General features: G+C 40.8%; 1 protein-coding gene across 6 annotated transcripts in view; it reads left to right on the top strand.

Annotated features, from left to right (window-relative positions):
* Window positions 1–16194, top strand: part of NFIA (nuclear factor I A) — a 355478-nt gene that overhangs the window by 239597 nt on the left and 99687 nt on the right. For all 6 annotated transcript variants that reach the window (XM_027597934.2, XM_027597919.2, XM_027597911.2 and 3 more), the window contains one exon: window positions 11627–11744. In XM_027597934.2, coding sequence (XP_027453735.1) covers window positions 11627–11744 — 118 coding nt within the window. The remainder of the gene's footprint in view (window positions 1–11626; window positions 11745–16194) is intronic.

A 16194-nucleotide genomic window follows, 5' to 3' on the forward strand; every position in this document is an offset into this window, starting at 1 on the left:
TTGCTGGGTGGCTACAGGATTCCCGAATTGTTTGTCATGGGGGGCGGGGGGCAGTGAGTGGAGCCAGGCGTCTGCCTCAGCCTGGCATGAGGTGGCACCCTAGTGGCTGTTTTCTGCCTTAGACATGTGCACTCTTTCTGTATTTTCACACCGGAATCATCATTAGGATCCAAACTGCAGTTCATTTCTCAACTTCTTTTTGAAGCCTCGAGGCCCTTTGTGGAACTTTGAGTGCCCATATCCATGCGCTTGGGTTCTCTGGCCAGCAATATTGTAGGAACAACTGGCGGTATTCTAACCTGACACGTTGGAGCAAGGACAACAGACTTAACTCGGCTCCAAGGTACAACAAGAAAATGAAGCTCTTTGATAGGAATAAGCCCAAACTTGGAAATTACAAAATGTTCTCACAAAGACAGACTCACGAGGAAGTTGGTATAGGATGAGGGCTGCCCGATGTCCAGTGCGTTGGGGTGCCACTGAAAATAGTTGCAGGATTTTTAGATCTTGGTTAAAAGAGAGGAGATCTGAAACTTTCCTTTCTGAGCAAGTGGCCTGTTCCTGCTCCTCTGCGAAGTAACATGAGAGTTGTGGTCATTGCATGGAAATTAATTGTAAAATTAATATTCTTAAGCAGGCCCTTGTTTCGAAAGAAGCCATTTGGGCTTGAGCATTAAAGGAAGAAACAAAAAGATTATAATAAAAAATAGACTGCAGCCCTCGCATGAACAGTGGCTGTGACCTTGCCTTTTGTTTGCCATTACACAATTCAATGGCAGTCCACTCAAACTATGCTCTCGATCAATATCCTATTAAAGCAGCACAAAAAGTCTCCATAAACTTAGTGGTTAGCTATGTTTATAAATGGAACTCGGCATAATTAGATGGTCAATAGCAGGCTCTACTAGTAATTTTAAAATGAACCTAACACATTTTCTGTCTGTAGAAGTCAATGGCACCTCTTCCAGATTGAGGTTATGGTGTGCCGCAGACAAGAGTGGGAGGCCCTTCAAAAAAATCATAATGCCTATCTTTAAAATACAGTTTTTAAAGAAAATCTGTTAAGTTATGGACTAGAAAATACTGATTGGCCCTATAATTTTTTTCCATTTTGCCTGCCTACACCACCTTATTCTGAATATATCATGACATTGCACATGTTTCCTAGTTTTAATCAGCCCTTCATAGAGAGATAAAATAATAAATATTGCCATACTCTTAGGAAGAAAAATATCAGTCTGGCTGGCTTAATTGAGTGGGTCTCCTCTGCTATAATTCAATAAATTTTCAAAATAAACCCTGAAATTGAATTAGTTCAGAAGGATGTTTTGTCGCACAGTTTTTTTTTCTTGACATATTTGGGGTGATGATTTGGATGGGAAAGCCGGTGGCAAATGGAATGGCCTGGCGGTAATAGAAATTTTCACCAACCTACTCTTTCTTCTGAATCCCAGCTCACAGTATGGGCGGCCACGCGTGATTTTCCCTATTCCGTTCTTCTCACCCCATAGAGAAGGAACCACATAAAGTGAGAGGTGTCCCCGTCCTTACTTACAAATTGCAATGTACAGTGTGCCCTGTGTTCGGCGTGGGCCCTGGCAGTGGCTTTAGGACCAGCATGGTGACTGAAATTAAAACTCTGGTGAAAAGATGCTTATGACATCAGCAGATCCATTGATCAACTCGATGCTTGAAAGTCCCGTTTTTTCTATTACACTCATTTTGTACAACCTTCCCGGTAAGAGTTGGTAGAGAGAGTTCTCATGGCAGTTTCTGGGGTGGGGGGTGGGGGGAGAGGAGGACTTTTGTTTTCTGTTCTCAGCTGAAGCTCTTGCTAAATTGACCGGGCCATAAGCATTCTTATTTTAAAGATTGGACTCAAAGACAAGCAAAACACATAACACCTTGATGTCCATACTAATTTGTTATCATGATCTCTGTTCATATATTCATCTATTTCTAATCTTTTCTAGCTAATTCGTGGATTATGTTTCCTAAGAGTAATACATTCTATAAAATCCATATTTAAGATGGTATCATAGTTCAGGATATAGAATTGGGGATCTGGCTCTGCCACTTTCAAACTATATGATTTTGGGTAATACTGAACCCCTCCCAGCTATGTTCTTCTCGTAGGTAAAAATCATTTATTCAATCAACAAATATTTATTAAATAACCAACTGTGTGCTGGGCCTGCATCAGAATGCTGGAAATAGTAATAGCTGTCAGGAGTGTTTTGAGGATTAAGTGAGAGAATGGCGCGTGTCTAGCATATAGTAAATGCTCAACAATGGTAATCACCATGCTCATCATTGAACAAAGCCTCTGTCCCTGGTCTTTTACTCTGCGTTCAGAGCTGATCCTTGAGGTGGCCACACTATCAGCAAATTTATTAAGAATATGTGTGTATGTGTCTGTATGTACTCTGTGTGCATGTATAAATTAAGAAGGACTGATTTGAGATTCACATTCTAAAAGTCAGTTTATTAGAAGGACCATTCTCATGACCCCTTCAAAGTTAATAATTCTGATGGAATAAGAGCATGCCAATACTAGACCTAATTCATCTGCTTTAAGAAACCAGAAAATTCTTACTCCTCAACTTTTCAGCCAAAGCCTATATGTCTGAGTTATTCTGGAAATTTCTCTTCCAGGGTATCTAATGGATAGCAAGATGTTTTAAAAATTCTCAATCTAACACTGACACATTAACAACTTTTTAAGTGGCTAGCCATACCTTGATTATTTTTATCAGAGTTCTTTAAAGTAGTTCTTAGTTTTATAGTATTTAAATTTTGCTTTTTTTTATATTACGGGCATAAAAATTCCCTGTGAGTAGCAGGGGCATGCTAGACGTCATTACCAGCAATGTGATTTTTAGCAAACTTTTATTTATGCACTCATAAACCTCAATTTTTTAAGAGCAGATATTCCTATCCAGTGGATAATATTAGAAAACTAATAGGTATTTTTGGGATTTCCAGAAGCCTGACAGAAATTCAATATTACTCCCACAATAAGACCACAAATATTATTGAGATTTTGGCTGGTATATATCATCCTAGCTAACTCTTGCTGATTCGGAAGACTGCTGTTGGTGACACAGTAGGCACATCCAGGATGAGATCAGTATAGTCCACACTCAGCAAAGCCACACGTTAAGCACAATACAGGAACTGAGTCAATGCAGTATGTGATTGATATGAGTATATATTAACACCCAGGATCTTTCAGTGAATGGAGAAGGAAAAAAAAAATAAACAGTTCTTAGTGAAAATACTGAGACTTATTAGGACAAATCCAGACAGCTGGATTTGTAGGTTGTTGGGATGAGACTCTGCTGATACCGTTTGGTCTCCTAAGAGCCAATGGTCAGATAGTCCCAGTACACTCTTGGTGAAGGGGCTTATGCTTAGACGCCCTTCCTGGTTTATAGATCACTGTGGTAAAAAGACGTCTCAGGCCATCAAATCCATCCCCTGTCAGGGAAGACTTAATCCCATGGCTGAGGCTGTATCAGGTACTAAACGGGTACCACATTTGACCTCAACCGAAAGCTAAGATGAGATGATACTCTAAAATGCAGAAAATCAATTTCAGTCCCCAAGGCAGAAGCCACTAATGCAGGAGATCAGTCAGCATTGCCAACCCCGCCGCGAATGGCTCTGCTCGACCACATATCAGGCCCTCCGTCCAGGGAAGTACAGGCTGACACTCCTACTCTAAAGACCTGAAAACACAAAGAAGGAAGAAGGAAGATGACAGATAGAAGTTTTCCCACGTCATGGATAGGTGACAGTTACTTTTCTCTATAAATCTTGTTGACTCCGTCCCTGTAGAAATTGATGATGAAAGAAAGGAAATGTGAGTTTCACCTCTGTTTCTTCGGGCTGGTATCTGGAGATACTCAGGTTCAAATCCTTGCTCTGTCACTTACCTGTGTGATCTTGAACATGTTACTTAACCTTACAGCTCAGTTTCCCATTTGTAAAGGAGAATAAACAAATACAGGTTCTGTGGGGATACTGCAAGGATGAAATGAGATAATTTGGGTAAAACACATAGCACATCAGCCTGACACGTAATAAATGATCAATAAATATCAGTTCATAGCTGTTTTTCATTAACAAGCTCATGTAATTTTAGTTCAATTCAGTAAACATTTGTTGCATGTGTAATATACGAAACATCTCATACTGTATGCGGAGAATACAGAGATAAGTAGAAATTGTTCCTTCCTTTATAGAGTAGAAATCTAAGTTTCTTGAGATCCAAGACTGAGCTCTCTTTGTGTCAATAAAATGCCCGAGTACACTTTCTTCACAAACTGAATTCACAATTATTATCAAAGGTAAACCATCTTCAAGAGTCAGAGTGGGGAGGAAGAGGGTATCAGTGAACTGTTCTTATTTTAATAAAAAGAAAACATTTTTTCAGAAATAACAATTTCTGTGTTCACCTCCTCCTACCCTTTCTGGCAACACAAACCCACATATTTCTTAACTTGTATCCACAAATGTGGATGTGTGAAAACAGTGCTTTGTCTGCATTAGCAGATGCCATTGATGGGGTTAAAACATTGTGTGGCTTTTGGCACCTAATACTACATTTCATAAAAAGCATTGCTTAAATCTCATAATAGCAGGGAAGTTCATTTCCACATAGAGGGAAATCCTCGTCTTGGTCCAGCGCCTTTCTTTTATGTTCCATTTTGGAAAAACCATACCCCTAGCCTGCACTGGGTCAGACCTTTTAGAAAAGAAGGGTATAGAAAGGAGATCAGCACGCGGTTTACAGACCAGAAATCTGCTTGGCAAAGGAGTTGCTGAAGACTGTGGTGTAGAAGCTGCAGAGAAAGTACCTTTATGATTGATTTCCATTCAAGTCAGACTGACTGCAGTGTGGTCATTTTTCTAACCCATAACTGCTCACACTGCAGCAGGCTGCTATCTGCAGGGTGTCTGAATTATAGCAGTGTATGTCCGTGTTACCTCTTACACAAATTACTTACACTGGTTTCTTTTTCCATGCAAATTCATCAGTTTTACAGCCCCTCGTAGCCACAGTCAGGAAACTCTGGCCAACAGCACAAATTGATAAAATGAGTTAATTTTACTATACTTATTTTTTTTCTTCCTAAAAGCCCTCTGTCATAGGCAGTGTTCAGGAAGCATATTACAGTAAAAGGAAGATAACAAAGGAGTTGAATTTTCTTGCCATAAATTACTTTCCAAGTTAATTCCCTTTAACGATGATTCCAGATTTGCTTGAGTTTTCGTAGCATTGTGCGTTTTACAACTGTGCCTTTGATAGAAAGAAGACCAAGTATTTTCCCATGTTCACTCCTTTTGTGCCAGTGACATGGACTTTCTTATGAGATCTTTGCCACCAGAATGCAAAGCAACACTAAATTGTGCTGGGCCCCTAGAACTGTGTGCTTGTTGTTGGATTTTTTTTTTCTCCCCAAGCCTGAAAGTACAAGTTCCCAAAGTCTCAGTGAGTGCATTAGATTACATAATCTGGAGAGAAGTATACTTCTGTTATTTTTTCATAGTTATTTTATAAATTGAAAGTGAAGTAGTATAGTAAGTCCCAGGCGTCTTTTTTGAGGGTTACCTATTGGCCATGTGGCCATATTCCTTAGTTGCCGTGGAAATTCGAGGAAGGGATGGCTATGATTGTTAATCTCTAAAATGGAAGCCCCACGAGGGCAGGGGGCCTTATATATCTTGTCCACTGATGGATCTCAAGCATCTGGAGCAGCACCTGGCACATGAAAAGGGCCCCGTGAATATTTGCTGAATTCCACTGGATGTAGCCTCTCAGAGAATATGTGCCAATTAGCGGTAGGCTGGCCACACTAGTCATTCAGTTAATGCTCCCCGCTGATTCCTGTTGAACAAGTTGTAAACTCAGTGCACTGTCATCTCCCAGGCAGAGTCACTTGAAATTTTGGAAGGAATTTTTTTTTTCCATCACCCTCTCTTTCCAACAACACAAGCCCGAGCAGATTGTCTCTGGTGGATGGCAGAAGTTCAATAACCACAACCTTATCCAACTACTAATGTGTACAGAAGAGCAGGTCATTAAGAGGGTTGGCTACTAAAGTAACCCCTTTCTTCCAATAGCCCACATTACTATAATGATGCCTTAATAGCAAACCATTTATTAAGAAATGACACAAAGACTGCCTTCTACTCATGACAGGAAAGAAGGGAGTTGGGGGGACAAATGGCTCAGATATCACATCCAACGAGACCATTCCCCAAAGTTCATCCTTTGAGAAAAACTCCTCCGTGGAACAAAATCCACAAAACCTTCAGGTGTGACTCACTGCAGTCCTGCTTAAGAAAGGTGAGGCACCAGTCCTCACCGCTCATGCATATTTATAGGTTTCTGAGTTTCACTTTGTATGGCAAAAGTTGGGGGGCGGAGGGCAAACGGAGAGGGTGATTACTGATTCTTGTTAATTCAGAGCATATTCATTGATCATCAGCTCTTGTGTTGTATTGATCGTCATACAAAACTCTGCAGAGCTGTTTAGGAATACACAAAAGGCTGTCAGATCTGGAGGATTAAAGGTTACCTGGTATGACCCTCTGACTTTGTGGCTTTGGGGCGTTACTTCACCTCTTGGTACCTCAATCCCTCCCTGGTAGTGTCCTGAGGATTAAATGAGATGATGTGTTTAGAGGGCTCAGGCCAGCATCTGGCCCATAAATCATGCTTAATAAACACTGGTCCTTGTTATTGTGGTGGCGATGGCCTTGGCATTGGTGGTCAGTTTGCGTTTCTATCACAACTGTTATGGGAATTTTGAGGTCCAAAGAGTTTAAATGACTTCAGCTATACAGGGGGTTATTGGCAAGGCTGAAACCCTAGACGATCATGCCTAGGCCCACACCAGCACTTTTTCTATGCCCTGGGATGTCTATCTTTACAGTCCTCAAAATGCACTCAATCTAGTGGGGGAGAAAATGTCATGGGTGAGATAATTTAAGAACGATAGAGCCTAGGGTCAAGTACAAGTGGAACAAAATCAGGTTTCACAATATATGGAACAGACAGGAAGTGTTGTGGTTGGTCCAATCCTTCCTTAACATCCCCACCTTTGATTGGCAGTGGCTACACAATCTCTGTAACACATCAGGCAGGCTGTTAGTCTTTGGCTTCAGAAGCCCAGCATGACATCCTGGGCAGACGTTGTTCAAGTCATTTAACCCTTGACAACGTTTAGTTCCCTCATTTGCCAAAAGGACTTACTACCATTATTAGCTAAGAAGTGCCTTGGGTTATATACATCTTACTGATATTTTATATTTGTTGGGATAGTTTGACCTGTTTGCTCGTGTATGCACTTTTGTAGTGCACAACCGGACACAGATCTTTTGTACCTGTTTATGAAGGTGACAGATATCCACTGTGAAAATTCTGTTTTCTTTCCAGACAGCATGGTTTAGGCCCCCCTTCCCTCTTAACTCATGCGTCAACCTACCAACTGATTTCCCCACCTTAGTCGCCTTTGGTGCATTCTGTAGGCTCTTGTCATATTAATGTTGCTCAGATTCAACAATGATCACTTCCCTACTCAGAAACCATCATGGATCCCACAGATCACTAACTGTACTTCCTGCCTCCAAACTTATGCACATACTCTGTCATTTGCCTAGAAACCCTCCTCTTTTTCTCAGCCTCTTTAAATCCTCCCATCCTTGAAGGCTTAGCTTCAGTGCCCAACTCCTCCTGGAATCAGACATTTTTCTCATCCCACAAGCCAATATGATTTCTCATTCCTTTGAACTTTTCTAACACATCTGTTGCATTCCTCCTATGAGATTGAACACATTCAGCATTGAATTAGTCAAGTATTATTTTATCCTTCCACTCTGTAGTAAACCTTGTGAGACAGAGACACCGTGTACCTTTTTATCATCTGAAGTTTAAGGCAAATACTGTTTACAGCAGGCAGGGTAGTAGGGTAAGAAAAGCAACAGGTTTTGGGGTGAGATACCCTTGACTTTTAATCCTGGCCCTCCCTCTTTCTTGCCTTTCTGCAGTCCATGGCAAGCCAGTTAACCTCATTTTGGGGCTGATTAGTTTTTCTCATTTAGGAGAGGGACTTTCCTAAAGAGGTTGTTTTGAGGATGAAGTTAGGTATAAAAAATAAAATGCTCCATAGTTACTTGGGAAAACCTGCTGAAAGCCCACCTTCCTCAGATGCCTCTCTAAGGCTCTTCCTGTTCTCCCAGACGAGAGGCCCTGAGAATACCCAGCCCATTGTGGGGACACTTAACAGTGACCCCTCCCCACAGGCATGGGGCTTTCTCTTTAACTGTCATAGTGTCACTGACTCCGATTCCATTCCGATCGGCTGACCTTCATACGATGCATACACACAGACAGTACTGGGGAGTGTTTCCTGACAAGACTTTTTGGAAGAATGCAGAGTTTGGGTCAGCACTTTATTAGGATTATTTAACCCACGTTGTGAAACCCATTCTCATTTCAGAAATTTAATGATGTTACAAAATTGAAGACGCACATAAGCAGTTTGTCAAGCCCTGAAGTTATGCACTATAACTCCAAGAGACACTTTGAGAAAGTATCACAATTCCGCCAGCCCACCTGATAAGCGTTTTGCTAGTTACAAAGCCAGTGTGCTAAGTGCTTCACAGGAAGTAAATATACAGACAAGCGAAGGAACATTTCTGTGGGTTGGTTATTTTTTTATTCTCTCTGAGAGGTGTGCAGACTGTATTTACACTGTATTTTTCTTTCTTCACCTATTCTGGCTCCTTTGACATTTTAATAAGACAATCAAGGCAGAAGACATTTTTCCATGGTACAATGTGGTCAATAGAAGGTGAGGTGTGGGGGCAGCTGGGCAGAGGGCCCCAGACTTCTCCTCTCAGTCCAGCCAGGCCGTTCACTCACGTCTGGCTTTATCTTTCCTTCCGAGGGTGGGAGAGAGGCTTGCGCACTTCTGCTGGTGCTTGGGAATGAAGCAGCTGCGCCATTAGGCTGAGGCCCGAACCTCATCCCAAAACTTAGAAAATCTAAATCCAGACCCTTGACACCGATCAGCCTCATCCCTCTTCTTTAATGAGAGGTGTGAATCTTTAAGCTCCAGGAAGGCACAAATGTTAATACGTACCTGTTCTACATCAGGCTGCTGAGAGGGATGAGGGGTGACGTATTGGAGTAATCTCCTCCCCACCCCCCCCAGCCTATTTCAGCTATAAAATATTACGGAATAAAAGGGGAAACTATGCAAATAAGTTTAGCTGAAAAAGCAAAAGAGGGAATGACTAGCAAAATCATTCACTGGAACTCTGTTTACACTTTTTGCCAAGCTCAACCATTGGTTTTTGAACTAAAGGCCCTTCCTCCATTACAGCCTGTCATTAAGAGATAGGTTTGAATTTCAGAAAGTGTATGTGAATTTCAGAGCTTTCCATTTCTTAGCAGTGACTGTTTTTATATAATGACAGTTACGATTAAAGTTTAGCCATTGCGAGTAATCAAACAACTAAATGTTTAGATAATACGTATCCCTTCCAACCTTTCCTCTATTCCAGAGTCTTATTATGGTACTGCAATTCACCCAGCTGCCCAAGCAGTAATCTTAGGAGTCATCCCATACTCTCCCTTTTCCATTATTATCGCACTCAAGAAATCAACACATTTTCCTGAGTCTGTCTCGTAAATCACTTACACTGGGCTCCTCCATTTCATCCCTTGAGTTTAGACCCATCCCCACCTTACCTTTTTTAAATGACTCCACTGGCCTCTGTGGTTTTACTGATTATATTCTTCAACGGCCACCCCCTTGTCCCCCACACCTACCTTCATGACAGGATGATGTTTCTAGGTTATAAAAGCAAATTTGGTGATATATTCTCAGGCTTTGCTGGTTCTCCTTTGACTAGCAATCAGTTCCATTTGACCAGTGCTTACTGACTGCCTCTTGGTGTCAGGGATTATATTAGATGCGGCAGTGGCCCCCAATTAGTACAGTGTGATAAGCACTTCTGTAGCTTCTAAACTTGGGAATCTGCTGGACTCAAAGTCACGTTTCTTAAAGAAATTCATGTTCCTAAAGACCCTTCGTAATCTGACCTTAACCCTCCCCTCTTTTCTTCATGTACTGTATACTTCATCACACTGAGTTATCAGAAATCCAGTATTCATTTTATATTCCCTCACTTTTATAAATGCTGTCCCCCCTACCTAGCACGCCTCCATCCCTCCCAGTTGGGCAATTCAAACTTGTCATTTTAACATCTTCCAAGGGGTCACATTTTCTGAGGTCTTTTTACTCCCAGAACCTCTCATTCCCCAGCTGGGTTAGATACCCACTTCTATGTGGCCATATCAATTTTGGAATAACTCTAGCAAAGGACTTATCACACTGTATTGAAAATAACCTGCCAACCTTCCCTCCAGAGCTGTTTCAGAATAAAGACCATGTCTTCCTTCTAAGCATCTTCCTCACCCAGCCCAGTTCTTGGCAATAGCAGTGATCATTTGTTGAAAGAATGAAAAGTCCCTGGTTTGTGATATTTCTAATTATCCCTTCTTCTTATGGATATTAGCCTCTATTTAACTTATTTATATATCCACTTACACGGGCTTAACTCTGAGACCAGTGCCTTAATATAATAATATATGAATCTGTTGCTCCTGCTTTTGCATAATCTTTTAAAAGAAGAGGTTATTTCCACTCATACAGTTGCACCACTAACTTTACACAGAGTTTTTTAAATAAGATTGATAGGTGTTATTTATTCATTCAAAAATATCTATGAAACTACTACTGTCAACAAGGTATCTGGAGGTTCCAGGCCTTAAAAATATACAAAGAGTGACATCTCACACAATAGTCAGCTCTGAAAATCACATACAATCAAAATTATCTTTAACCATCTCTTAAGTCAGACCTCGGAAAATTCCTCTGTATAAGTATCTTCTTGGTGAGCCATACGGTGTCTGTGTGGCTGTGAATCTCTGCCGTCACAGTGTGGAAGCAGAGACCATCTGTAAATAAGTGGGCGTGGCCGTGTTCCAGTAAAACTTTATTTAGAAGAACTGTGGCTCAGGAACCGTGGTTTGAGGACCCTGCCTCACAAATAAAGTGAAGGTGTGTGTAGGCACCGAGGCGGTTCAGAGCAGAGAGAGATCACACATTTCTCGTCTCAGGAAATTGGGAATGGGTAGCCCAGAAAGATGAATTTGCAGTTCAGAACGATTTCCAAAATGCCGATGAGTGAAAGCGATCAGGATCAGACAAAGTTAGGAAAGCCCAGAGAATGTTCTGGCTGGTCATTCAAGAAAAGTTTCAGAGCAAAACGCGGAGGTCTTTCTGTTAAAAGCCTCCAGGAATGTTGCAACCTTGGTGACAGTTTGCCATTACAAAAAGAGAAAAGATAAAAGGTACATTATAAAACAAAGTCTTTCTGGCGTAGACAGTTTTTGTTGTCAACATTCTTTGGCGGTCAGAGTTCATTACTGGTTATTTTGGATAAGCTTACTGTATAAATTCAGAAATAAAATGTATTACATGCGACACTGATATATGCTCTCATTGATCTTTTATTCACGGAACATCACTATTTTTTTTTCTAGCACCAATAGCTGCAGGAACTGGCCCAAATTTTTCTCTCTCAGATTTGGAAAGTTCTTCATACTACAGCATGAGTCCAGGAGCAATGAGGAGGTCTTTACCCAGCACATCCTCTACCAGGTAATTTAATTGGTGGCTCGCCATAGTTCCACACCTTGATTTTGACTCTGAGCCTAGAGGCACTTGGATTGTGCGTCTACTGGTGGAAGATACTAGAGAAGTTTGTTCAGCCCCAACAGACTCTCAGTCTTATTGGGAAGAGAAAGCAAATGCACATGCTGCAGAAATATATATATAGTAGAAAACAATGAGCTAAATTGTATGGCATAGGCCAAAAATAGTTAAGGCAGGCTTTATCCAAAAAGATTGACTTGCGTTCAGCTGTAAATGTTGGTTTAGAGTTGGCAAGATGGGAAGGAAAAGGAATAGTGTCTGGGTGGGGTGACGACATGAGCAAAGCATAGAGAAAGGATGGATGATAAACACAGCATGTTCTCAGCAGATTAAGGACAATGCTTGACTAGGGAGAAGGGCATGTGTTTTGGCTTGTTTGGCAAAACGTTGACACTGGAGACACCAGTTCTGGTCCCGGTGCCTACAGCAGACATTACAGCGCAGTCCCAGCGCGTTTCCCCTCCCCTCACCCAGATCTCAAAATCCAGGCTATTGGAGTTGCCCTGTGGCATGAAACCCATTCGGTATCTAGGTGTGCGGTCACAAAACTGAATGGAGTCCTGCGGCAGGGTGGGGCTGGCTCATAAACTCTGTTGCCCCAGGAGACCTTTAAAAAAGTAAAGCTGGAAGAGCACAACCAGATAAGGATTCTGGGGTTCTGGATCCCCTTGAGGTCACAAAGCCCCAATCAAAATGAAGCATTTTGCAAGATCCTGTTGTCTCTAGATAACCGGTACCAGAAGGAAAGGGATTAGGCATTAAACCCACAGTATTCTTTTACAAATTGGCTTTAGCACTGGACTGTGACAACCAAGAAAAGAATGGTGCAGAACGATCTTTAATGTTTGTGTACTTGGCAGAAAAACGTTTCACAAAGGTATATTCTTCTTTCAAGCAAGCCCTGGAATTTTATGATTTAAAACAATGGCCAGATTATAGAAATTTTCCTTGGTGGCGACTCCTTCTTACCTTGACTTTATATATTTTAACCAGCATTACTTAAGAAAGAAAGAGAGAGAAAGAAAGAAAGAAAAAGAAAAGAAAAAAAGAATCAGCTTCATCATGACGAATACCTTGAGGACAGTTAAAGAAGCAGTTATTCCCTAAATATAACCACCAGATCCTACGCTCATCTTTCATGTTGTTTAAGGGTTCTCCTTAGTTCCCTGTAGCATCAGATCCTCAGAAAAAAAAAAAAAGTCTGAAATCCAAAGTACATTTATAATGAAAGAATGAGATCGTGAACCCATTCGGGTGTTAATACATTTTGAGGATTTTGAATGTTTGCTGATGGAGGGGACATTGTGTGTAACTGCACTCAGTCAACATGAAAAAGCTTTGCAAATAACTTGTGGGCAGTGATTAATTTAAAAGTTGATGGGCTGTTTGTTTTTCATATGTGTGCTGCGCATGTACCATGGACATCCCAAACAGTTCGTGTCTCCCCCCACCCCCACCCGCCACCCCATCCTTTTGACTTCTCCAGCTGCTTTGTTGCCTTTTGCTGTGATTCTCTGAGTGGAAACCTGGTTTTTAATGTCATTTAAAAGGCTACTGTCATTCTCAAATTCTGCAAATAACTAACCCTGATAAGGAGCTAATTATAAATAGCAGCAGTAGTTAATAACTTGGTAATATGTTTGTTTTACTCTCATTAGGCTCTCCTAGGATGATTTTTTTTTTAAATTATTCTCTAAATATATAGACTCAGCAGAATTATCTGTGTACAGGTTAGAAAATGTGCCCAGAAGAATACCCCAGATTTACATATAGAAAATTTCATCAACCAATCAATATTTGTTCATGCCGTGCCAATATTAATCGGTCACCTAGCAGACACTGTATTAGATGCTTTACAAACCGGCTATGATTTAATCTTCACAATACTTTTACAATATAGACAGTGTCGCCATTTAACAGCGGATCAACCCAGAGCCCAGAGAAGTTAAGTAACTTGACCAAGGTCACAGACCTAGTAAATGGCAGAGTCTACATTCAAACTCAGGTGCGCTGGAACTTTAAAAACATGAAATTTTCACATTAGATCCTCTTAGGAATGGGGCTTACTCTTTCAGTAAGGAACGAAAGAACATGAAGCCCCCAAAAAGGAATATCTACTATCCCCATTTTTCCTGGATACTTGGTGTTTGCTACCTTTATTACTATTACCATCTTTGAGATTTGTACACGTCCTACCTCCCCATCTGGACTGTCAGTACCATAGAGGACAGCGTGTAACTCCTCCAAATTGGCAACAAACATTTCTTAACAAGGACATTGTCCTAGGCACTGTGGATATAAAATCAAGTAATAGGAGCTCTGCAGTCTAATGGTAGAGACTGACAAGTAAATGGAAGTTTTCAGTTCAGCGTACTATGAACACTCCAGAAAGAGTCATTTTGCAGATTTGTGGGTATAAGGTAAGGTTTCTACGCTTTGCATATAGTCAGAATTAAACAAATATTTAGAATGAAGGTGATAGTTTTACCTTAATTTCTAGGTAGAATTGCTAGGAACACAACAAATTCCACACGTAGGAAGAGATGGTGCATCACTCCTCAAAAGAGTATTTATCTTCCCCCTTAGCTAGAGACTTTACTGGTACTTTCCTATTTTCCTCCAGTGTTTCTGGGAGAATCAGATCAGTGTGTTAGAAAGTCAAGAGCAAGAAACCAAAATCCATGAATGATTCATTTCTAAATAAAAAAAATAAATAAAGGAGGTGGGTAGGCATTTACTTCAGTTCTGTACCCCTTCATGGTAAACATCTCCAAAATCACAGAAAGGGTTGTGTAAAAATTGAGATAAAATATGTTTTATCCCAAAGAACTTCACCAAGATAAACCAGTTGTCAAATTTGTGAGGTCAGTAAACTTTGTCTTGGAAGCCTTCCACCTGTCCCTCCCGGCACTTCTAACTTGCTTCACTCCTGGATCTTTTTCTCTCCTCCATCCTATACCTCCACCCTCCAGACAATTATCCCGTATCAACCTCAGAAAAGTCCTTGTTTTCAAACTAAGGTGGGAGCTAATAACTACAGATTCTCACCTTTAGGATTAACAACTGCATGGGGTATTTGCATTTTATTAGGGGACACCAAGGAAATCAAAAATTTTAGAAACTCAGGAAAATATTAGTAACGGAAGAATAACAGGCAGCAGAATTGGCCTTTTGCATTGGATCTCATTGAATCATGACACTTGGGCGAATGCTTGTCACAAGTACTCATATGGCTGTTTCTAAGTCAGTAGCCCAGTTCAGCAGTTTTTGAACATCTGCTATTAGCCAAACACTGTGGTTAGGCACTAGAGATTTAAAAAAAGAAAAGAAGAAGAAGGTCCTTTCCTTACAGATCTCACAGTCCCATCAGAACATATAGGTCTTGCCGTTTATTTGCCAGGAAACATAAGGGAAATATTTATTTTGTTTTTAACATGTATTCTACCAACTTCCAAAATCGTTTCAAGTGACTTTCAAGTTTTAAATACATCAGGTACCAATAAATATAGAGAAGCCAGAAACCATATGGAAAAATAGGATAGACTGTTATATCAGGAGCCTGACCCAAGAGTTGTACCTTACATTTAATCCTGAGATTCCTGGTTGCCAAGGCAAGAAGGGGAGGCACGAGGTTATAGAAGCTGCATTTTCTGATAAAAAGAAAGAATAGAAATTCATGCAAAGAGACCGCATTTTTTTCTGGTTTTATGTATGAGAAGGAATTTTTTGTGTACATCCTTCTACAAAAAAAATTCTATTTGATATAGTTTCACATATATTATAGAAAAGTTCTCCAAGTGGCTATTTTTCATTGAACTTCAAGGAATGCCGAGTGAAGAACATAAAATTAGCTATTAAAGGTTATGCTTTGGGTTCTAAGCTAGCATGCTACAGATATGCTGCTTTCCTGTGGTCTGGCTTTAATGAGAACAGAACTTAAAGACAAAGCATACTGGAATACCAACTTTAATAATGAGAATTTCTTGCCTTACATGGGTCCTCAACATTTTCTTATTCAGATTGCAGCCATCGCCTCTTCACTGTCTCACTGCCTGTAGGATCCATCTCCTTCTTTTTCCTTTGCTTTTCCAAAGCCATCACCTGCACAACTACCAGAGCAGCCTTTCTGAAATCGACTCTGATGTCACTGTCTGTTGAAACTTTTTCAGGGAGTCTCCATGGCTGATAGGACAAAATCCAGATTCGTATCATCTTCTGTCACCTCCACCCCCATCTTTCACTTCGACTTCAGCCAGGCCACGAACCTGGCAATTCTCTGCGTGTGTCACACCTTCCTCATGATGTTGCTTCTGCCTGATACACACCTCCCTCCAGCGAGTAATGTTCAGAATATCCAATAACCTGTGTGACACGAGCGTACCAATTAGAACGGATG

Source organism: Zalophus californianus, chromosome 4 (genome assembly GCF_009762305.2).
Source record: "Zalophus californianus isolate mZalCal1 chromosome 4, mZalCal1.pri.v2, whole genome shotgun sequence".
In the NCBI taxonomy this organism is placed as follows: Eukaryota; Metazoa; Chordata; class Mammalia; order Carnivora; family Otariidae; genus Zalophus; species Zalophus californianus.